This window comes from Embiotoca jacksoni, unplaced genomic scaffold, assembly GCF_022577435.1.
Source record: "Embiotoca jacksoni isolate LCO1_2020_lvr unplaced genomic scaffold, fEmbJac1.0.p SCAF_29, whole genome shotgun sequence".
Taxonomy (NCBI): Eukaryota; Metazoa; Chordata; class Actinopteri; family Embiotocidae; genus Embiotoca; species Embiotoca jacksoni.
Genome location: NW_027185380.1, coordinates 1,683,760 through 1,709,000, shown reverse-complemented (window position 1 = coordinate 1,709,000; position 25,241 = coordinate 1,683,760). Strand labels below are relative to the sequence as shown.

The 25,241-nt window shown below is 40.1% G+C and overlaps 1 protein-coding gene across 1 annotated transcript in view; it reads left to right on the top strand.

The window, feature by feature from the left end:
• lama2 (laminin, alpha 2) overlaps positions 1-25,241 on the top strand; it is a 178,552-nt gene that overhangs the window by 56,165 nt on the left and 97,146 nt on the right. Inside the window, exons 9-17 of the mRNA XM_069161590.1 lie at positions 914-1,092; positions 1,190-1,289; positions 1,819-1,876; positions 4,388-4,490; positions 4,797-4,937; positions 8,064-8,228; positions 19,991-20,095; positions 23,920-24,131; positions 24,617-24,728. Coding sequence (XP_069017691.1) covers positions 914-1,092; positions 1,190-1,289; positions 1,819-1,876; positions 4,388-4,490; positions 4,797-4,937; positions 8,064-8,228; positions 19,991-20,095; positions 23,920-24,131; positions 24,617-24,728 — 1,175 coding nt within the window. The remainder of the gene's footprint in view (positions 1-913; positions 1,093-1,189; positions 1,290-1,818; positions 1,877-4,387; positions 4,491-4,796; positions 4,938-8,063; positions 8,229-19,990; positions 20,096-23,919; positions 24,132-24,616; positions 24,729-25,241) is intronic.

Below are 25,241 nucleotides of genomic sequence, written 5' to 3'. Positions count from 1 at the left end.
AAACCGCAAACAGGAAAACACTGTTAAGGGAGTGATGCAAATGTCATTCATCTATTAATTTTATACATATGAATGAAAACGATTCCTTTAATTGCATAAAATGATTGCGGTCAGCTCAAATATTCTCGATCAGGTGGTTATATAATAATTGTGGAAGACCTAATCATAACTTTCTGGGGAAGTAAAATGTTCCACAATAATATTATCCTATTCATTGCACCGTATCTACCTGAAACAACATGACCCAGCCAATACAGCCCAAAACTTCAATACTATTTTCTAAACACCTGGCAGCTTGCATGGCTGATACCTGTGATCCTTGTTATGTCCCTTTTAAATGATGTCCAAAACCACATTACATCAGGGATAGCTGGGCAAGTCTAGAACTTTATTCTCTTCCCCCATAAAAATGCTTGAAAATGTGTAAAAACATTTGAGAAGTGATCCATGAAATATAGGTCTGAATAAAAAAAACATACATATGGCCCGGAGTTGCAAATGTTTTAAGTTAGAGAATTTTAGTAGAGCAAAAGTTGAAATCCAAGTTTCCTCTGAAAATTCCAAACGACAATGCTTTTATCAAACTCATGAATTTTAGAGCACTTTTTTGTAAATGTAGCAAACTACATAAAAAAAAAAGGCAAGGGCAAGCTGGGTAAATAAGAAGACCATTTTTTTCCTCTGGAAACCTCAAGATAACACACTGCTCATAGTCAGTATGTGAACCTTAAGGCACTGTCTAAAAAGCTGGATGTTTTTCTCAACTTCTGAGCAGAAGAAGTAAAGGGATTAGAGAAGTGGGCCCTCTGGCTGCATATAATACTCTATAGTATTTTGATGGAGGAGGCGGGACTCAACAAATCCTATTAAGTACAGTCCTACATCCCGCCAACTTTTTTTTGTGTGTTTTAAGAGTGTAACTGCCACGGGAAAGCAGAGGAGTGCTACTTCAATCAGACAGTAGCAGATCTGTCACTCAGCTTGGACGTCCACGGTCAATACAGAGGGGGCGGAGTCTGTATCGGCTGCCATGACAACACAGCTGGCATCAACTGTCAGAGCTGCGTTTCTGGATACTACAGGTCTACTGAGGTATGTGACACATCTATCCATTGGTACTTCACTTGAAATCTTGCTCTTCAAAAAAAAACAAAAAAAAAAAACATTTCTGCCAACTTCACCTGTCCAGGTGAGCGCTGAGGAGGAGGACCCCTGCACCCCCTGCTCATGCCACCCACATGGTTCTGTCAGCCAAACATGTGTCGCAGATTCAAGCCAAGCTACGCCAGGTACGCACATAAAGTTTATCTTTTAATTCCTGTCTGCCATCTGTCCTCGTGTCTGTCGGACTTGTCCTCTCTCGGTTATGTCTTCAAATATAAATAATTTCGTCCCCTCAGTAGACATGCATCCAGACGTTTAGAGCACTCACACGTTGCACATTTTAATTTATTTTAAAGTGGTACTTCAGTAACTCCAATATTTCATCGATTCAGTCCAGCTTGATTTCCTAAGGGATCGGGGTTAGTCAAGTTCAGCAGCACTCACACAAGCTTCTGTTATTGAGAAATGTCTTTGACAGAACAGAACTATTTATATTAGAGATAATTTTACTTCTCCGTGTATTTTTACTGGTTTTATGTCTAGAAAGTGGAGCTATTTTAGGTGCAGCCGCTTCAAAGAGCCCCTTCTTTTTCACTCGCACTGGTTTTTGTTTTGTTTTGTTTTTTTAAATGTGCGTGTGTGTGTGTGTGTGTGTGTGTGTGTGTGTGTGTGTGTGTGTGTGTGTGTGTGTGTGTGTGTGTGTTTGATTGACAGGCCAGCCAGCAGGGTCATGCTGGTGTAAGGAGGGTTTTGGGGGTCTACGGTGTGACAGGTGAGACACACACACACACACACACACACACACACACACACACACACACACACACACACACACGCACACACATAGAAAGAGGCAGACATGTAGTGACAGGTGAGCAGAACCTTTCAGCTGTTGTCTGTTCCAATTAGTGTTTGGAAATTGCCAGAAAGTTTCCATTAAGGTCTTTGATGATATTTATTATCGCACTTGGTTTTGTACCTGTTTACAGACGTCACTTAATAAATGGCCACAGTATTAGTACAAGACATACCGTTTCATTTGTGACTTTGAGTTACAACTTGGATGCTATTTCTTTAATAACATCTCTCACATATTTGAATCTCTAATCTACCCAAATACAGCTTGAGATCATCAAGCAGAGTCACATCAAGCCTTGGGTATCGAACTTCAATACATTTATGGCACTGACCGAATTGCTTTGATGCTATCTGGTATCAGAAAATAACATTCAGCTACATTCACATGAACACATTTTCAGTTAAAAACACAGAACTTTTGTTATACAGACTAAATCTCATCAGCATCAATGAGCCACAGAATTGACCATATGTAGCTTCTGCTGGGGTAGCTTAGATAAATCTCACTTTGAGACAATTGAATATTGAGTTGTGGCGCTGCAGTAACTGTAACTTTTACTATGTTTAATTTTAATTGTATTGTTTATTTTGGTACATAGTGTTTATTCATTTACCCATTTGTCTTTAGCCTTTTCCTCATGTGTTTGTCATACTGTTTTGTATCTGTGCTGTTTGTGTCACTGTGTGGACTGTGCTGACAGGTCATCATTGTAAATGAGAATTGGTTCTCAATTGATTTTACCTGGTTAAATAAAGGTCATATATATGTGCAGCCAGCTTGCTACAGTCTACTGATAGTATTTGAGGGGTTTAGGAAATATTGTAGAATTTAGCAATAGCTTTAATATGAGACATCTGTTAAGTGGAGCTATATAAAACAATCTGGGTTACACTCTCCCCCTCTAAACAGATCAAAAAATTGCCCAGTCCTGCTTCCTTCAATTAAGAACCATCTCCAGAATCAAACCCATACTGTCACACTCTGACCCGGAAAAAGTAATTCATGCACTCATCTTGTCTCGACTCGATTACGGCAACTCCCTCCTTTCTGGCATAAACCAAAAATCTATCTCCCGCCTCCAACTAGTCCAGAATGCAGCAGCTAGGCTTCTTACTGGTTTTAACAGACGTCATCACATTGCTCCAGTTCTGGCCTCTCTCCACTGGCTCCCGGTTGGTTTCAGAATTGATTTTAAGATTTTGTTGATCACTTTTAAGGCCCGCCTGGGTCTGGCCCCGAGCTACATTATCGAAATGTTAGGCCCATATGAGCCAACTTAGATCCTCCGGTGGGCCTCCTCTGGCCGTTCCAAAGTCGAGGCTTAAATCAAAGGGTGACCGTGCTTTTGCCATTAGGGCCCCTCGACTTTGGAACGACCTACCTGAGGAGATAAGGCTTGCAGAATCATTGACTTCTTTTAAATCACTTAAAACACATTTTTATAGAATTGCTTTTAAGTGATGTTGTCCTTTTATGTCCTTTTATGCAGTTCTTTTGTTCCCCTGTTTTTGTTTGTTTATTTTATTTATTTGTTTGTTTTCTATTCCATTTGCTCGTTTTGGTTATTTGTTTGGTTTTGTTGTATTCATTACCTTTATGGTATGGTCTTTTTTGCCTCCTGTTTTCTTAAATATTTACCGGTATCGACGTTACGTATGACTATGCTTTGCGTCTCTGTAGAGCACTTTGTAAACTCAGTTTTTAAAGGTGCTATATAAATAAAGTTATTATTGCTATTATTATTATTATAAACTCCATGAAAACTAAATAATGGTAGTGTAATAATGCATTTTTATTTTTCTTGAACTGGGTTTTATAAAATTGGTATTTAAAAAAAGGAACTCGTATCAAAGTCATCACAAATTTCATGTTCAAATCGCAACCTCTGAATCAAAAAAGTAATGCTTTCAATCTAACCTGTGAATCTGTCAACATGGTACTTCATGTTAATTTGTTGATTTATAATTGTTGTATTATTTATATAATCTTATTTCCCATTGCAGTAATTCAACTTCCCTGTGGATGTCATCCCAGTATCAGAATCTAATCTAATCTACAAGCCACATCTAAAAGATGCAACTTTTCCTCTAAACTTTTTAATGACCTACCCTCAGAACGGGCCAGCAGCATAATCACTGTCCTCAAAATCACTTCTTGAATGCTGTTTAATAGACTTGCTTTAGTTCACTTTCTTCTAATTAGAAAGTTATTTTGCCGCTTGAGATTGTGCTTACATGCACATCACCACGGTCAGCTGTTTTCAGCAAAAACACAGGATCGGTGTCTGACTTAGAAACGGTCCGACGAGGATAGACGCTGTGGTTGTTTGGAGAATTGACCTGGTGAACTTGTGTTTATGGGATGGCCTTTGTAATAGTCATTACCGTTATCTTTATTATTGTTATTAAACTCATTTGTCTTCAGGTGTGCTGTCGGTTACATGGGCTACCCGTCCTGTCAGCGCTGCAACTGCAGCATGGAAGGAAGCACCAACGCTGACCCGTGTATAACACCCTGTGTGTGCAAGGTACACACACACACGCACAAACGCACGCGCACGCACACACACACACACACACACACACACACACACACACACACACACACACACACACACACACACACACACACACACACACACACACACAAATAGTGACAAGTACTAACCTTTCCAGCCTTGTCATCATTATTTTCACCACATTAACACTGCAATTACATGCCTCATGCTCATAACGTCAGTTTGAGGGCAGCCCGTAAACTATGCAGCATCTTTCTTCTTCTCTTTGTCTTTCTCTCTATCTTCCTCTCTTCCTGTCATCTTTCTCACATGCAGGAAAACGTCGAGGGAGAAAATTGTGACCGTTGTAAACTTGGATTCTACAATCTACAAGGTGACAACCAACGCGGCTGTGAAAAGTGCTCCTGTATGGGCGTTGCCAGTCAGTGCTCTGCCTCCACATGGACCTATCATAATGTAAGCAGTGTTGCACACACACTCTTCTCTGAATCAAATCAAATAATGTAAACATCATTTGATTTCAGATCTTTTCTGTGAGGGGGGGGCTTATAGCTGACAACCTTACTTTTTCTCTATTTAATCAAACGAAACACATTTGCTGCTGTAAATTTAAATTGCATTCATGTCTCTGCACCACAGAAAAATTACCAGCCACTGAGGGGGTCAAGTGTGTGACTCAAATTGGTCTGCACAAATTTGTGTTGTGCCTCTTGGCTTTGTCATGCCAGCCTTTTAAAAGAGAGAAATTTCAGAGCAGAATAAATTGAATTCGGAAGAATTGCTGCAATTAGCAGATCTGCTTTGCAGGGTTGAAGTAAATCTATTCAAGTCTTTTGTTTCTTTCAACTTTGGTGAATTTTTAATCTTACCTTTTGACACTGAATAGCCTTGACAATTTTGATGTTTGAGGAAATGAAAGGCCACAGAGCTAAAAAAAAAAAAAAAGGAAACTCTCATGGCTTTTGTTTTGGTGGTGCTGTACTATCCCCTTTTATATAACCCTGCTCCACTGGAGAGTAGAGTGCTCTGCAAAAGAGGCATTGAGACAGGTTTGTCGATGAGATGGTGAGAGAGATAGACAATAAGTCTCATAGCCAGTACACCTGTTTTTCCCGTGAGCTCCCAAGCTAACTAGGTAGCTAACTGACAGTAAGGTTTTGTGATTGAGTTATGTCCCTGTCTGGCGTGTCTGTCAGCAGTTAGTTTGTCATGTACAGTTTACTCACTAGCCCTGTGACCCGTCCCCATGTTAACAAGCGTGGATGAAGCACACTGACAAAGACCTAGTTATACCAGGAAGTAACAGAGAGATCAAGTGGAACAGACAAAGACAGATAAACTTTCTCAAATCGAAATTCCCCTGAGAAGATCATTTCAGTAATTGCCTAAAAGAAGTTTCTTAGATGAAAACTGCTCATCCACAGTGGTGCAGAAACAGAATCCATCGGACACATCGTGTAAAATAATGTGAATCTGGACACAGAGCTTTTGCATCAGTGAACATTGATTAATCAGTAGAATATTAAGCGTAATAACAAAGCCAATATCTTTACTAAATAAATACATAGTAGAAAATAGGGGATATGGATGGAGTGGAGGTGAGAGATAAGGAGAAGAGTAAATATAAGGAGATAGGTGTTGAGAGGAGCAAAAGAGGAGGACAAGACTAGAAAGGAGAAGGGGGAGACGAGACAAGATGGAGGAGAGAGGTGAAGCAAGAGGAAAACAGTTTTTGACTGACAGGCGGTGTGGGAGAGGAGGGGAGAGGAGAGGCTGACAGGATGACAGCTCTGATTTAGACACTGATAGTGTGTGTGTGTGTGTGTGTGTGTGTGTGTGTGTGTGTGTGTGTGTGTGTGTGTGTGTGTGTGTGTCTGTGTCTGTGTCTGTGTGTGTGTGTTCAAAAGGTGAAGCCAAGGTTAGGTTAATTGCAACGACAGATGTGTGTCTGGCTGTCTCTGGTTCACGTACGCACACGCACGCACACGCACACGCACACACACACACACACACACACACACACACACACACACACACACGCACAGTCCTTCAGGAGTTAAGAAAAAAAAACCTCTTTCAAGGTGTCAGTTGCAAGACTTCCTGGCTGACATGTGACAGATGTACAAAACCTTTAAAGATGTCTTGACTTTAACATTTTTTGGCTATAACGATTTTTCATTTCAATCAGGGGAAACCTTAAAATATCCGATAAAGAATTTTCAAAAAACATATATTATAATGACATCATAACAAACATGTATGTAGATAATTTACATTATAGACATTTTCATAACAGTCCTCTTTTATTTGTGAAACTGCAATAAAAAGGGGAAATTAAGTAAGTTTGTGGAAAAAGTTTAACTCTTTGCATGTCATTCTAAATGAACCGAAACAATCCAAACCAATATAATTCATATTTTAGATAATTAATCTGCTGTTCAGTTTATGAGTATAAACTTGTCAGTTTCTCTTCCTCAGAAGGCAGATTTTTAGGCCGATAAAAGGGTTTTTGGGGGAGTTTTTCCTCACTCAGACCAAGCGTCTCAAGATAGAGGCTTTTGTATTCTGTAAAGGAAATAAATTTCACAAGAACACTGTGCAGTCAAGATACTAGCGTGATATGAGACTAATGTTGTCTTAGATTTTGGATATTGTGATTTGTCATGCGTGTTGTTGTTTGCTTCTTTACAGGCTACATTACAGTGAAGTGATGTAAATTTCTGAACTTCAGCGATTGTTCTGGAAATGACTGCCCACTTAGTCATTATATATACATTACTGATGATTGTTTATTTAACATCTCTTTATTTAAATATTTTATGAAAGCACTAATAGCCATCCATGCACTGTTATTGCATTATAAATATGGAGATATTTGAGCAAAAATATTTGCTTTTGTCCGTGTCATCCAGCCCTCAGCAGGGAGCAGCAATCAGAGCCCCCAGCTGGGTCACAAAAGCCTGTCAGATTATAAAGTCTGTCTGCATTTAACACAACTGCTAAGTTGCTTTAGTACGTGTGCTGTCAGATGCTATTGATCTGCTGACAATAAGCAACCTTAATGTGTAGACAGAAATAATCTGTTGATTTTTTTTTTTTAGGCATGAAGGTCAGTTGTGTTTGAAACTCTCTGAATATTACTAATAACAATCCCACTGAAATCTTTTCATGAATTTATATAAATGAATTTCTGGATCACTATATATTAACATTTTGCATCTCTACACAACTTGCCCTGTTTAAATGAGTTCCTGCAAAGCTGCTGAAAACATACCTGAACAAAATCTTTACTAAAATTGAAATCGACTTGTTGAAACTTGCACTTGGAAGATTGCAGGAGAACAGAGAAAATGGTGCAATCATGCCAAGTCTTTTTACAGAAAGGCAAGTGATTATACACAAGCTCTGAATCGTTAAGATTTTTTAAACTACTACATCAAAATGTTCTTTGTGTGCTGCTTTGAAGAGAACGAAGTCAATAGTGACACTGAATATCAGCCTTCTCAGGCCAACATACGAGACAAAAAGTTTGAAATGGATGGAGCTGAAAGTAAATGACATCTTTTTTTGTTGTGTTTTTAGGAGACCACTCTGACAGGCTGGCACCTGGTAGGAGACACAGGAGGGAGAGTGTGGTCTGTTTACAGACAGACGCCTCCATTCCTGAGCGTCAGACACTCGGACGTCGTGAGCGATCTTGGCTCCGCCTACTACTGGAACGCACCTGGACTGTTCCTGGGAAACAAGGTGAGCTGCAGGCACACACTCAAGACATTAGTGTACTCCTCAATCGCATGATGACATGGTTTTCATTCGTTTGGAGACATGAATACTTTGTATGACTTTAAAGCACATTAATGAAGGATGAATTATTACTTTGAATGGACTAATTCTGCTTTAAATATTGAACTATTAATTATTTACAACACTTGTGGTTATTTCTTTACATTAACCCAACAACTTCTACTACTATGGTATTTCACTAGCCTGCTTTTGATAGGCAAATCGTTCGCGGTTGTTCCACCCTACTGAGCGTGGACCTCAGGTTCATTTTAACCAATCAGCGTGCACCTAAACAAGGCGACACTCTGCCACCGTTGCATCTTCCCAGGGCCCATTTTCCACCATGGCATGTTTTTTTTTTTTTAAATTGTTTGTAATGAACGGCAGCAGCCTGACGAGGCGCTGAGCGTTAAATCTGCACTGAGCGCTGAGCATTCAGCATTTTCTTCTGGTAACCGAGAGTTTAAAAATGTTAACGCTGTGTTCGTAGCTGTTACCAGCCGTCCAATAACAGCGAAGGAGGAGCGGGACAAACGCGGTTCACCTCAGACGCCGGTCGCTGCTTGGTCCGCCCTTCAGAGTGTCTGAGCGAATGCTAATACACGATGATAAACAGCGTATCCAGACTATAATCACAGTGACGGAGCCAGGCTCATATTTTACAGCATTACTGCACTTGTGCGATATATTAAAAAAAACAAAAACTAATCTTTTAGCAGTTTTTTTTAAATGTTGTTTCAATGATGTTGCTTGAACCAATTAGACCAGTCAAGGTCACAATTGTAGCTCAGCTGTTCAATTTTGTTCTGTGTTGTTTTAATCTGATTACACTTGAATAGTGCAAGAGCAGCTGTAATCTAAAGATATGTTCAGGTGACTGCTAACTGACTATTTGCCTTCACGTTAGCATTTCGTACTATTTTGCTTCATAATGGTAGCAGCGACAGGCAAGTATGTAAACGCTAAAATGAGTGTGCATCATTAGGACAGAATATATAAACAGATCCAGTTCTTGATCTAAAAACATGTCCCCTGGGTGGAAGTCTGGTGAGATGTGGGATGTTCACCTCCCTCCCAGCGCTGCTTCTCTGGATCAGCCTCTGCTAATGTCGACTGTTTGAAAATTGGGCCGCGTTTTTTTCTGTGGCCGCGATTAGACTTTATCACTCCAGCTGGCAAATAGCTGCAGTCCATGTTTCTGAAGTCGAGTTGTTGCCCTACTACAACAACAGACTGACTGTGATGTTTGTCTGTGTGTCATGGCTTAGAGGAATATACCACTGAATTTCATTACTTTGCACCCTGCAGGCCTTGCTTGTCATCTCACTTCTTTGTCTGAACCTCTATCCCCCTCCCCCCCTCTAACCATCCCTCCATCCCCGCTTCTTTTTTTTTCATTGGTCTGCTCCTCTAACTCTCACTCCGTCTCTCCAGGACTCCCATTTTTCACCTCCCTGTTCCTAAATCATCTCCCTCTACTTCCCCCGAGCGCTCTCCTCCCTCTCTTTCTCTCTCTCGCTCTCGCTCGCTTTGTGTCTCTCGGGGTAAACAGTGTTTCGCCTGTTGAACTTGATAATCAACTGTTTTTCTTTTAGTGCACATACATGCACATGCCGAACCCGTACTCACACATATTAACACTCACAGACTCCCAGGTCCATATAAGTCAGATAATGATGTGTTTTGGAGGCATTAGGGACAGCGGAGCAGAACCGAATGCCTCCAAACATGGGAAATAAACAAATTACCAATGTGTGTGTGTGTGTGTGTGTGTGTGTGTGTGTGTGTGTGTGTGTGTGTGTGTCTGTGTGTGTGTCTGTCTGTGTGTGTAATCGCTAGAAGCAGTGTGAATACTGTATGAAAAAGCAATTCTTTGCTTCAATCTCTGATCGTGTTACAGAGATAGATGCTATGTGACTTGACTGTGTGACTTGTTCACACACACACACACACACACACACACACATGCACACACACACACACACACACACACACACACACACACACACACACACACGCACACACACACAGACCGTGGTCTGTCACGTTAGCGTGTATCATTGGAAGTGACAGGCTGTGTGTGTAATAACAAGCCAGCAATGGATATGTAAGAGCATGAATGTGTGTGATAATGTTGTCTACCTCTTACATGACCTTCTGTATCATTAATGCCGAGGATGCTCATTGGCCCATTCGCCTGCTCCGCGGATGTTCATTGGTCCAGAAGCATTGTTCCATTGATGCACATTGGGTGTTTTGTGGCCTGTGTCGGTCCAGGGACTGCTCATTCACAAGGATAGACATTACTATAATTAAGGAGCGCTCTGCTAAGAAAGTATTCGTCCAGTGTTTCTGGTTTATCTGGCAGTAGTGAGCAAATAAATGGGGTTCAGAGAGAAGAGCTAAATTTAACCTCATTATGCTGCAAGTATGAGAGTGCAGCATCATTTCAGTGAAGTTTTCTGCACGTTTATACCTTCTTCTGAGGTGTTTTGGTGACATTTCTATGGTCCACTTTTGTAGCTCTTCTCAAGCTTGCAACTGATTCAAGCAGATAGAATTTGCTCCATGTCGTGGAAATGTAGATGTTCAAATTGTTTTTTTTCCCCCCCCGAGCACTTAAAGTACTCCTTGTCTTCAGGCCTAATTGTTCTTTCTGAAACTTTTCCTCTTTGTCAAGACTCTGGTCTGAGAAAAACACAGAAGAAATTAGGAATTTTTTAGCAGAAACTAAATATGATGGTAACAGTACAGAATTTTGAGGCGCCTCATTTTAGCCTTCAAAACCTGTCAAAGTCCAACCTCCTCGTATCCATCTCGTACCCTGATTTACCAACAGATTCACAGCCGAGGCAGATGAAAGCTTCAGAGACAAGGAATGCTCGTGATTTGGAGGAAAAAAAAGAATTGACAAAGATGGTCAGAAACGGAGAAAGAGGGACTATTGGGAAATTGAAGCGGGGAGATAAAGGGATGATGGACGCATGTGGAGAGAAGGGAAACAACCTTCGCTGACAGCTGATGAAAGAAAGCTCAAAATGTGCCGAAGCTCATACACAAACACACGAGTCTTTTCTCCGAAACGCCTTCTGTAACTTTCCCTCCGTCCTTCACAACTTTCGATGATCATCTTTCTTGTCTTCTTTGTCTTAAACGACAAAATAGAAAATGACAATCCTTGAAGAGTAAAACCTGCAACAGTTGCAAACTTCAGGTGGAAAAATTGTTTAGAAAAACACGCCGGTTTCACCTTGGTTATAGAGGTTGACACTTCACAGTTATGATGATTTAAAATCAGTCTTTTACCCGGGTATTCCTCTGAGCATAGATCTGTCATGTGTGCCGAGATTCTGTTCCGTCGTCTGCACGGCTTCGTACTCGACCGGGAGCGTCAGAAGTGGAGCGCTTTGACTTCCCATTTTATCTTACTTCCGATTTGGTCATGTTTCCGTGATGTCTGTGCTTCTGTCACGGGTAAACATTGTTAAATGGCTTCTTTTTTGTGTGTTTTTTGTCGTCATTTCCAACAACAAACGGTAATACAGCTTTCTGTTTTTTAGTCATTAAAAACGTGAATCATCCTATTTATTGTGTAACTATTTCACATACCGTGTCTGCAGCGGGAGTAGAACGCAATTCTTGTCCCGGTTAAAAGACCGTGGGGGTAGAAGGTGATTTGTCATCATTGTGTTTTATGATGGGAAGTTTACGTATGGGTATTTTTATTTAGAAAATTGACCCGGATTTAATTCAATTTTTCTCCACTGACTTCCTGCCCGGCCGATCTCCTCCGTTCAGCTCGCCGCCGTCTCCGAGCTGCTTCCGTCGAAAATCTTTGGCGTTGCAGCGCGTTGCAGCGCGTCGACCCGCTTCTGCGACGGTGCTGACACGCACCACGGCGCAACCGGTGGAATATGAAGCATTGACTTTATTGATGCCGATGAACTCCGGCAGCCGTGTTGGAGACGGAACTTGTGGAAAATAGCCGCAAAGCATTTTTGTAGCTTTTACCAAGCTGCTGAGCTGTGACTTACGAGTCAAAAAAAATGTGCGTAGATGAGTTTGTGTACAATGCCACCACTAATCTGGTCTTGATTGCATGAGATGGAATACATCAGCCGGGAAGTCTCTCTCTCTCTCTCTCTCTCTCTCTCTCTCTCTCTCTCTCTCTCTCTCTCTCTCTCTGTCTCCCCCCCACTGCACCCTCCCTATCTACACACTTTCCTCCCACCCTCCCCTTTCTTTTTTTTTTTCACTTACATGGCTGAAAAAGTGCCTTTACATCAATCACTGTGGATTCGTTCCAGTTTTCATTAAATCATTTTATTTCACATGGATTTTTGTTGTTGTTCTGGAAAGTGTGTATAAAACTCTACACAGTAATCCCGTGGCTCCAGAAAAACTGAAAAAAAAACCTAAACGGTTACACCTGGCTATCAGTACCACAACCTAAACAATCATTGCAGTCTTCATTCACTGATGTTTTCATTACACAAACATAATTAGAGTCAGACACGATATATTACAGTGCTTGCCAGTGCTCAGTTTGTTCCATTGATTGTCTTGAAATTAAAATCATCTTTCCTCTGTACATCATTGCTTTCTGTTGTACAGGGTGCCCCCCACCCCCACCCCCCACACACACACCCACCCACCCACACACACCCACACCCCACCGCTTTGCTCTTTCAGGAGATGATGAAAGAGAATAAAAGCTGGCATCCATTGCACTTTGAAACAATAAATCACATTTCCTTGGCAATCCAACCTGTTAAAGGCAGTGTTGGCTGGTAGTCTTGTGCATAATTGAATCAGAACAATTAGCATGATATCCTACTTATGGTTGACGCTACAATACATATAAAGGCATACACAGGTGTGATTTGAGCCTCAGAGGTAGATCTACACTGAGTGTCATCCGTACTATTGTTTGTTGCTTCAAGTCTGACACGCGGCGAGCTGCTGGAGTTGACTTTCAGGAGTCAGCGAGCCGGAGAGTGCAGAACAATAATTGATTGGCTCTAAGAGACTGGAAGTAAATGAGTGAGATGCTCTTAGTCATCTTCCTGGATGAGATGTGCATACTGAGTTACAGTATATCCAGCCTTTGCTCCTCTGCCACCACCAGTAATAGTCATCATGTCAGAGTCCTGCACTTCAAAATTCAACAATGTCGCTTCTTATCTCTGTTTTTCATGGCACAGACAAATTTAAGTTTCTGTGCAACACTTAGCGGCGTGTAAAACAGTCTGGCTACCATGAAACCCTATGAAATAACATTTTATTTCAACCATATGTGGAAAAAAAAATCTGAGATCTCTTCAGGTACATTAATTTACCTAAACTTCATAAAATAATCCTGTGGCAGTTATCACCATAAGTACATGAGTGAACAAAACGATGTCTGTACCCATGCATATGTTTATGTCTAATCAAGAACGTCGTCACCAACTTCCATCACCTCCAGGCAGAAAAGTAAAAAGACCACATTAAGTGACCACCTGTGACCCCAAACATCATCTGAGGCTGAACCCCATGCAGAGAACCTCAAACAACCAGCTGATAATCAATCCACCTCATTCCTATCTGCCATCCTTGAGTCAGGGTTCATACAAGATTGCCCCCCAATACCAAAACAACACTGCAAACAACAAAGGAGCACCTCGAGGCCCCCGGGTTGTTCTGCACCTCTGCAGCATGCAAACAGGACCCGACCACAGCTGCCAAAACATTCTGACAGTCCCGGGAAAAACTGCAAGTCAATATACAACCACTGAAAACCAGCAACAACTAAAGGAGAGGTTTCAGGGTGCACACTGTCCAGAGCACAGATTCATCATGGTTTTCTTTACTTTCTTGATCATTATCAGGAAAACGGGAAGCAAGACTAACTCGAAGATGTTGCAACTGAGAGATCACACACAAACTAGTTGGCTTAGAGCAACCTCGTATTCCACTGGTAGCAAACACCACCATAGTCGCAGTGTCCCTTGAAACCAGCGGAAGTGGATGCACAGTTTTCCTCAGCAATGCTGTACCAATCTCCCCACCAACAGACGTGATGGACAACAACTAAAAAAAAACTGTTTGCACAGAGAATATAGAAAAATTTAACAAGACGGTGCTCGGACAGGACCCTAGTGTTAATACTGACACATGGATTTTTGGTTTTGCTTCTTTCCTCTTCACTACATACTGCATGTATTTCTCTCTCTCTCTCTCTCTCTCGCTCTCTCTCTCACACACACACACACACACACACACACACACACACACACACACACACACACACACACACACACACACACACACACACACACACACAAACACACAGAAGGTCACTTTGGTTGTATGTTGTTTAGTATTACAGTGTCTATTGGTCCATCTGGAGCCAATCTAACCCTACTGCTAGGAACAACACGTAGGAATTGTGTGTGTGTGTGTGTGTGTGTGTGTGTGTGTGTGTGTGTGTGTGTGTGTGTGTGTGTGTGTGTGTGTGTGTGTGTGTGTGTGAGACCAGTAGAGAAAGAAAATTTGTGATACCAATTGCAAACAACGATAGGCATCAGATAGACGACCCAGGTGTGTGTGTGTGTGTGTTTGTATTTCATTCGTCCTTCTTTCTCCTTCTTGTTGTGTCTGCCTGCATATGTGTGTCATTTAGGGGAGTTTGTTTTCTGAAGCTTTTGTGACAATCTGGTTTTCATTTCCTGAAGGATGATTTCCTTGGCCCCCTCCACATCCTCTCTCCCTCGCTCTCTCTCTCGGCCCAATCTCCTGAAGAGAGCATCAGTTGCCACTGTTGGCTTTTGTAGTCCAAAAACTGACCGAGAAACGGCGCAAAATGTCGAACATATTTCTCTGAGGAAAGTAGCATTTGGTATGCACAAAAACCACAAAAAAAATGCACTAATTGAAAGTCATTAGTCTCTACACACAGAAAGTTTTCCACAGCATTTGAGATCAGGAAATGCAAGAATTAAAATGCAAAGTAACAGAGTGATGAACATGTGTCTTTTTACAATGATGTTCTCAAGGACAAGAAAACCCATTTGCAATGTGAGGAAACAACTTGAAACAGAAAACTGATATCTAATATTTCTGTGATTTAATATTTGTATAACTTGTCTTACTTTTGGTCTAGACAAGTGATGTATTCTTTCTTGCATTGTTTCTGTCTATTGTTATCTCTGTGTTGTGTCTCTTTATATCTTCACCATCTATCTAATAGGGGTGACTTGTGATTTTCAAATAATTAAATAGCTATTTAAACATAAAGAAACAAGAGTATACATGACTATTGTTTTGCCTGAAGAAATATATTTTTTACCAGTGGCAGCTTGTAATGCATTACGACCGCCAGAGGGTGTCAGTCATGCACCTAAAAGCTGTTTGCTTTGAGCAGATCAACAATCACTGGCTAGCTTATTCACCAGACAAAGAAAGTTTGATGTCAGATGTGCTGAGAAAACAAGAGACCTCATCAAAAACATGACGCTAAAGAGATGCTTCTCATCTACTTTGTTAAAGGCGAGAGTTCAAGATGTTTGATTGCATTTTGTTGAGCCTGAGCTTAAAGTGTGTGTGTGTGTGTGTGTGTGTGTGTGTGTGTGTGTGTGTGTGTGTGTGTGTGTGTGTGTGTGTGTGCGCGTTAGTATTTTTTTTGTATAAAAATACCCATCCATAATGGGTAATTCAACATAGAGTGTTTTATAAAGGTGTCTCTACCCATCAAACTGTGATCATTTTGATAAGTTCTCTGGATCTGAGAAAACACTGGGTAATTACAAATGTTTCAGTTCACCACAACATACCAGAATAATTATATATAATATATAATTATATAATAATAATAATACCAAGTTATTCAACACATTTTTCTGTGAAATAGTGTTTTTTCTCTTTGCACTCCCAAGAAAGTCAAACTGTAGCACAAGTCTGACCTTTTCAGAATAATAACAACTAAAAATCAGGACGGACTAACACTTGTTGGTCAATTATATCCTCTGACTTCGTTATTTAAAAGTTATAGGAAAACATCATATTACATCAGGGCTCTGGTGGGAACCCTGGAGGAGGGCTGAAGTCAACGGTGACTCATTTTCACACCTCTTCTCGCTTCATGCCAAACCCACTCCTTAGCATAACAAACAAATGAAATCTCATAACTTTACTCTTGTATCCTCCTCAGTTTCCCTCTCCACTGTGTCCACTTTCTTTTCACTTTAATTAAAAAACAGTAGCAAAGCATGTTTGCCAATGAAGCTTTCATCAGTATTACATTTTTTTTTGTCATTTAAAGTCAAAGATTTTAACAGGAATTTGAAGTTGTACATATGAATTGCAGCTTGTAAAATACCTATAACTGCTGCCGAAGCACAAAATTCCCATCTGAAAAACACGGTTAGCTCTTTCTTTAGCTTTTTTTTCTTTGGTTTTAGGGAGTGATATGAGATTACTCTGCTTTATCCCTCCTCCCACATTCGGTATTAGAATAAGCTGAATGACTTGTATAAACTGATATGCTGTTACGCCAGGCCGTGACAAAGGGTTTCACTCTAATGAAGATTGTGTCAGGTTCTTGATTAGGGTTTTAACGCTGAGGATTATGTCTTGTTCCTCTTATTCTGGCCACTAATAGAGTTAATCACCGGCTTATCGAGCTCACGGGGATCCAACTTGATGTCTGTTGCGGCTGTGTGTGTGTGTGTGTGTGTGTGTGTGTGTGTGTGTGTGTGTGTGTGTGTGTGTGTGTTTATTGTTCATTCATTTCCACTACCCATAATTCCCCTCTCCCTGGCAGTAATTTCTCTCTCCTGCTGTGCTATTCTGTCTGTCTTTTCACTTTTCCTGTATTTCGTTTCTTTATTTCCTCTCGCCCCTGGAGTTGAGATGGGTCGACAGGTTGCCATGACAAAAGCTTTGATTACTGTCCGGGTTGAGTGGATGGCGTCAGAGAAATGAATTTTCTGAGAAATGTCAATAATTTCAAAGGAAGTAAATTGTAAAATTCAGGAGTGCAAAGGGGATAGAGAGTCATCCAGAAAGAGATTTTTTTTTTTTTCTGTTTTTTCTCAGCTCATAACCTGCTGAATTCTTCACAACAAAAAAACAATATAAAAATGAGGAGAGAAAAGCAAAACACACAAATAAACTATAGTTTGCCCTAGCACTTCCCAGCCTTATAGGGTCACGACCTGTGATGTGGTAACAGGACAAGTCTGTGGGGTCAATGGGAAGAAAGAAAAACATATACTTCTGATTAAAATGTTATAATTATCAGAATTTATAGCTATCCCTATGTCATTTTGATTAATTCAATATTAAATTCCTCTGTGGATTTACCTCTTCAGCCGCCATAAAAAAAAAATGAAAAAGATTTCAACCGAGAAAAAAAATCCCTCATTTAGTAATTGCTATATTTTAATGGACCGTAAGCCAAAGCAGTGGGAATGACTGCTTGTATCATTCTAATGCATTTCCAGTTCATAGTCAGACAGTTTCCTTTAAGGGTTTACCAATCAATATGGACAATGGGGAAAAAAAAATATTCAAGACCTTTGCAACCTTCTGGTGTTTTACAAAATCTATATTTCATTTTGATTTTGCTTTTTGCTTGTCTAGTTATGAAGCAGTGGTTCAGTTGCTCTGGTTGGTGTTTGATGGCTCACAACTTTACTGTTTTGGTTGAGTTTCATCGCTCTAATTGATATATTGTTTTCTGAGGAAAACTGTGAAAGCCCACTCTGCCCTACGTACCTGGCATCAATCAATTCAAAAAGAAACTACGTGGTGAACGTAAAGAAGCATTTATGGAGCCAGATATTTCTGTCAGGGAGTTGGAACAGAATCATATTGGACTTATATTCACCTGCTACCCAGAGACATGACTCCAAATGAATGCTAATGTTTTCTCACGAGAAAGGCAGTTGTTTGCTAACACGTTCTTTTTTCATCAGTAAAAGATATTCGGATGCTGCGTTCACATTTTGTTGTGCTTCATCAAAGTGGCCAAAACAAAAACAAAATGCACATTTAAGCACATTTTCATTTTGAGCAAGTTATGAATAGTCTGATTTTAAAATAGACAATTAGACGTCTTTTCTGTTTATTCATCGAAGTGTGACGTTTTGTTTTGTTTTTTTAAGATGGGCACACTTGGGGAAGGACCATGTGGGTGTGTGTCTCAGCTTTCTTTGCTGAGTGCGAGGAGGATGTTGGAGTTGTCGGGTGAAAATAACAACTAGGTCACAAAAGTAGCAAAAGAGAACCCCCACCACAGTTTACATTTCCTGTCATATCACCTCTTTTTGAACATCAACAATCAAATTAATTATAATACCAAATCGTACATGGATGGACACATTGCCTTGCCTACTGCTGTTTTACTTGGAGTATTTCTGCGCAATAGAAATGAATGCTGTGTCCATATTGAAGTGCAGATAAGCTAATGGTGAAGGAGGACGTGTGCAACTGTGCAGTGTGGGTTTAAACTGTGATTTTACTGTCCTCTGGAGTCCAAAATGGCAAATGGAGGTAGATGGAGAATAAGTGTTATAAAATAAAAGATGTGTGTATGTGTGTGTGTTTTCAGTCAGCTGCGAAATGGGTGATTCCTCCTCCCAGTTTAAAAACTGAGAGTAATGATGTAGAAGGGAAGAGGTTTATGGAGGCATTAAGCCTACCTCTCACCCCCCCACCCCCCTCACTAACTAATTCTATCTCTCCGTTTCAAGCTCTATTTCTTCGTCTCTCTCCCCCATCTTCCTCAATGTCCCCCTCTCTCTGTTTTTTATGGTGGCATTATTATCCCGCTCTCCCACCCATTACTGTTCAGGTTAGAGCGGAATAATAAATTTCAGGATCATGCCGATGCAGCGTTTCTCCAGCTGAAGCTCATTCGCGTGGACTCGACAGAAACGCTGCACCGGAACAAAACAAGACAACAAAGATTGGAGTACATACCTGTTTTCTTCACATTTTTAACATTGAAAATTAGTTATTTTCAGGAAAATCACAGCCCATTAGTAGAAACAGAAGTTGTTGTGTGTTTGGTGTTGGAGTAGTAGGGGCATCATACAGTCTACCAAAGACTTACACACATTTACAGCTTTAAAATCTGTGACAGATCATGGTTCACATTTTTCTTTAGCTGCCATCTGTATCAATGATTGTGATTGGTCTAAAATTAGTGTAACGATTGTGTGTTTCTTCTGTCCTCTTCCCTTTCATTTAACTTGTCAACATTTTATTTATGCACTAGTTCCAGTAAAACTGCCTCTGAATCCTCAATCTTCCTTCTTAATTTTCCTTCCTTTTTCTGCTGTTCTCTGTCATTGGTTTTGGTTTTACTTGCTTTTTTCATGCTCATGAGTCCATTCGCAGTATGGACTTAAACTCTGATGCCCTTCACCTCATGTTCACGGAAAATATGATAAATGGTATCACTGTTTTTACAGAATAAAGTCAATCTTTCAGTGTTTATTCTCAACATTTCCACTTTAATATCTGACCTTTCGTTCAGAGTTTGTGTAAAGGCAGACGGTTTCAAGGATGTTGTGACTAAACTCTCACTTGCCTTGTGTGCTTTATCAGTAGACACATTAATGTTATCTAATTTGGTCAACTCTGTGAAATGTCACGGGTAAGAGTTTTGATAAAAGATGCTTAGCCAGCAACTTTAAAACACTAATCTTTCATTCTGTCTGCATCTTGTCTCTCTTCAGCTTTCGGCCTATGGAGGAAGTGTGTTCTTCTCTGTGTCGTACACTACAGACCAACAGGAGCAAAGGGACATCAGAGTCACCTCAGAACCTGACCTGATCTTGGAGGTAAGTCTGCTCTAATGAAGAGTCATCAACCAACATAATCGCCTGAATCTGCGTGAGGTTTTAAATACTTTTTTTTAGTGGTAGTTTTGGGAGGCCGCTCAGGAGCAGTTGGCACCTGCAGCTCTTCACATTCACAAGGAATGCTTCTGAACAAACATTGTTGTTGGTATGGGAGGAAATGTTCATGACCAGAGGAACTCGAGTGTGAATGTGTGTGTGTTTATGTATTTGTGTCTGCAGCATTATTTATCTTTACCCAGAAGCCATTGGCTTTTGCGATAGTGAAGACCACTAAATGAAGTAGCAAATAAAAACTGTTAAAAACTGACAAACGGACACACAGACAAAACACACACACACACACACACACACACACACACACACACATTGGCAGCTACAGCTTGCAGAGAATTGCTGAACTTAGCAATAAAAAATGCAGATAAAGAGTCGCTCCCCTCTCGCTCTCTGTATGTCTTTATAATGAGCAAGTTGTGATATGATGTATGGCAGCAATAAGCAAAGCAGCAACACTATTAGTTAACTGTTTATATCTCCCACATCACTAAACAACTGTGTGTTTGTGTGTGAGCATGCAGTACACACAAACAAACAGGCATATGTGTGTGTGTGTGTGTGTGTGTGTGTGTGTGTGTGTCGCCGCTGTGGCAGAGCCGTGGAAATGATCCAGTTCTTTTGTACACAAAACTTTCTACCAATGATGTGGAAAAGAGGTGGAAATGGTAATTGGAATAGTTTGACAGATTTTTTAGAAACTGTATCTCGAATAAGCCGCAGTAACACGTGGAAGTTCCTACTTCTCAGGCTCTGACTGGAATAAGAAATGAGAGAGAAAATGCTCCATCGTGGATCCGACGCAAAGCAGCGCCAACAGCAACACACGTGTCTTCGCTAGTTTCAGACTGATGTCATTTATTCCGTCCAGCGCCTACGGTGTTTAAATAGCAAATGTACTTGCACCCATCTGAGCACTCATTAGTGTGTTGTCCTTTAAATGAAGTGTGTTCAAGTGCATCGGTTGACCAACAAAAACTGATCTTACTGTAAGTCAATGCTGCAGTGTTTTAGTGTTATTTTAAGGGTGCATTATTAAGATAGTAGTATGTGCCGACTGCAAAACGCGAGTACACTCCCCTTGTTACAAGACAAAAGATTAAAAATGATGATTACGATGTAAAAATAAATTGCAGTGTTTTGTCAATCTGGGAATATCCGTTTCCTCCGCTCATATTCGTGGCAATCTGCTATTATAATAGCAATCAACCAAAGTCTTGGCTTTAAAGGGGAACGGGAGAGGACGCTCTGATTGATTTATTTTATGTTACATCCAAAACACTCCTATTGTAAATTAATAGACTAAGTACCACTTCTTTGAACCACGCCTCTTACTTTGCACTTAGGTTTTTCTCCATGAAACCAGCAAAAGTGGTTTTGGACCCGCTCTAAATGCACTTTGGCCGTGTGCTTTAGGGTTATGACTTCAGATTGTATTTAAAGAAAAAATGGAAGAAAGGAAATTAAGAAAAAAAAGAAAGGAAAGACAGTAGAAACAAAGAAAGAAAGGACAGAATAAAAGAAGAAAGGATAACAGAAGAAAGAATTACAGAATGAAGCAAGGAAGAAGAAATGAAAGAAGGCAATGAGGAAAGACAAAAGTAAGAACGGATGGAAAGGAAGAGTGGACAGTGAGAAACAAAAGGAAGGAAGAAGGAAATACCTGCGAAAGAAATAAACCAGAAGGAAGTGGATCAAATGAACAAAAGTAAAGAAACGGGGCAGAAAACGGAGGAATTGATAGTTGCAGAGCAAAGAGCTTGTGTTATTTAAAGATGTGTCAGTGAGATCGACAGACTGGGAGGAGAAGAGAGGAGGAGGAGAGGAGGACAAGTGTCGGTCTTGTTGTCAACAAAAAGCCTCTCCAAATGATGACAATAATGAACCACCTACACACTGTCAACCAGTTCTCTCCCTCTTCACTGTCTCTCTTTCAGCCTTTGTCTCATTTTGGTTCTTTCTTTTCGCCCCACCGTTGACTCTCTGCGTATCTGCATCCAGTTATGATATTTTTTTTTATGCCTGGTTTTGTAAAGCGCAGGAAGAGGCTTGTGTCTTGATTGTAAGTATTTTGGATCTGAATAGATAATAATCTCTCTGTCTTTGTCAGTATGACTTTGTTGTTTTACCACGTCTTTCTATCAGGCTCCATCAACACGGTTAAAAGAAATGTAAATACTTCATGACAACAATAACAACAACCAATCTTCTGCACTGCAAATATGAGCATTGAGTTTCTCTTTAAAAAAAAAAAAAAAAAAAAGAATTATCAGATTGGTTTTGATGCCAGTTTTGCTCCTAAATAAATGTAAAACATTATATTGTGAGTTATGTTAGTAGATCAAGATGTTCTTTCAAGAAACATCTAAAAGCAGGTTGGAAGAATTGTAGAATTTAGTCTAGTAAACAAATACAGATACATTATTCAGATCTGAACTGAAAATGTGTTTTAAACAACAACTGATTCTTAGTACATCTGCAATACAGTACATTTTATTCGCCGATACAATATTCAACATAAATGTTAAATTTTAATTTGTTGTACCAGAAGAAAGTTCAAGCTAATTTTCATCTGCTGTCCCATGTCAGGCAATACGTAAAACATGTCATACGACTTGTGGGTCAGGCTTCATTCACTTCTGAATCTAAATCTGTTTACAAATATTTTTATGACGCTGTTTTTGTCACAAACATATAGATTATCGGGATACAGGTATGGCGCACTTCACCCTAATAGAAAACAAAATTATTTCACCCTGCTACCAGATTTTTTTTACATATAAATATGGACTTAGAAATTCTAAATTATTTTATATTTTGTTTTTATTAATAATAGACCAAATCTAAACTAAACCAAATGCCATTTTTCTTCATCACCAAGAACATGGGGTCAATGTTTTTTTTTTTAAATTGTTTTTTTTAATTCAAATCCACATAAATGCTGCCATAAATACTTACAAGCACAGCTAATCTGTTCATCCACAGCTGTAAAACTACTTTTCTGTTTGAGTAACTTATGTTAAAATTAATATTGCTCAGCTGTTATAGAAAATGACCTCATCCTTTAAAACATATGGCTTTGTAAAACTATTTATAGTATTTAAGACCTAATTTTAAGAGGGACCAATGAGCTTGGGGCTGAGAGCCACATACAGGTCACAGAAAAGGTACAAAGGATTGAAACGCATTGTTGTTTTGGGTTTTTTGATGGAATTGTTGGCTGAATTTTCCTTTTCAGTTGTGATAAACAAACGTGAGAGACAGTGACCTTCTTGTCAGTCTGCCTCTTTCTTTTGTCACTCCTTTATTTCATTTTATCTCTGCATCTCATTGCCCTGCCTCTGCTTTCTCTTGGCTTTACGACTCCCTCCACCTCCTCTCTTTCAATTAGTTTTTATTTAATGGTTTATTGGCATGGTAAGCTCTCTCTCTCTCTCCCTCCATCAGTAGTTGTCACTCTGCGTTAGGCGCTACATGCCATTGATCTGTTCTCAACAAGAGATAGTCAGATACTGGGCCTGGGCTCAATTCACTTAGTCCATTCAGAATGTCAATAGAAACTGCAGCTCATTACCTAATGACACATCATTCACTCTCACTCTTTTTTTGTGATTAGTTATGATAGGATATGATAGTGCTTTCTGAAAAGAGAAGGCCAACTTTCTGGATTTATGGAAGTTAGAGCTGCAACAAAAGATGAGAACATTTTGTAATTAATCTCTCTTTTTTTTTTTTTTTTTTTTCTCTACCAGGGAGGTGGAATCAAGATTATTGACAGGAGGTTTGGCCAGCCGGTGTACCCATCCTCACCCAGCACCAATCACACCGTTCTCCTCCCAGAGAATTTCCTGGTCTCAGAGACAGGACAGCCGATCAGTCGCAGAGAGTTCTTGTCTGTGTTGGCCAATGTGACCGGAGTGATGGTCCGGGCCTCTTACAGCACGGAGACCAGCGCTGTTTACAGGTGGGAACAGAAACCAGCGCAATTCAGTGACAACATGCAGCACATAGTCAGTATTATTTCCTTAAGACACTTCATGATAGTCCTCAATTTCTTTTGACGTCTTGTGCATGAAAATCAGTGCAAGTTAGTGAAATTCATATGGCTTTAGCAGCTATCAGTTAGTGTTAAAATGATTCACCCAGAGCACAGGCTGTTCTTTCCCTAGAGCCTGTGAATATCCCCACTTTGACCTTGTGTAACCTGAACATAAAGACGGAGCTTTTATGGGTGAAGCTTATTGCCGTCTGGGAGTAAATTCTGCCTGAGAGAATGAGCTCAGGTCATAAAAGTTGTAAAAGCCTAATCAGCCGAACTGCTCTGTTTATGTACATGAACGTGTATGTTTAACTGCGCAGACTTACAGACGAGCAAAGCGCCAAAGGTTTTTGCTTGATATTTCTGTGTGTGTGTGTGTGTGTGTGTGTGTGTCTCCTGTCTGTGTGTAGACTTCACTCATTCTCAATGCAGGTAGCAAATCCCGCTGCCAGAGGAGAGAGCAGAGCATCAGCTGTAGAAATGTGTTCTTGTCCTCCTGGATATGCCGGAACTTCCTGTGAGGTAATCGCACATAAGCACTCGCACACAGAGACACAAACTGTGTCTACTTTAATGTTAAAACTTTCAGTGCAGTGATGGAAAATAATGTGCGAAGAAAAGTACGATACACCTACGTTAGAAAGCGATCACTAGACTAGTTTCTTTTACCAATTAGATAAGCTTGGTGTCTTTTCAAAATAAAATCATTGTAATCAACAACCACTGTGTGCCAGTGCTAAAAAGGTATTAAAAAAAAAAAATGTCATTCTTATAAATCGCCTATTCTTCAAAGTTTGCAAAAAAAGCAAACATTACACAAAACTGTTAATAATTCAGTTGTTTCAAGGAAATAAAAACCTATGATACGCTTAGATGAAGTTCACACTACCCACATCTGTCTTAGAAAACTAAACAATGTTTATTACTTACTTGCCTTTATTTTCTGTCTGTCCACATATTACTGTATCACATCGCTTTTCTTCACATTCCCTTCAGAATACCCTGCATCCCCCGCAGGTGTGTTGTAGGTCACAG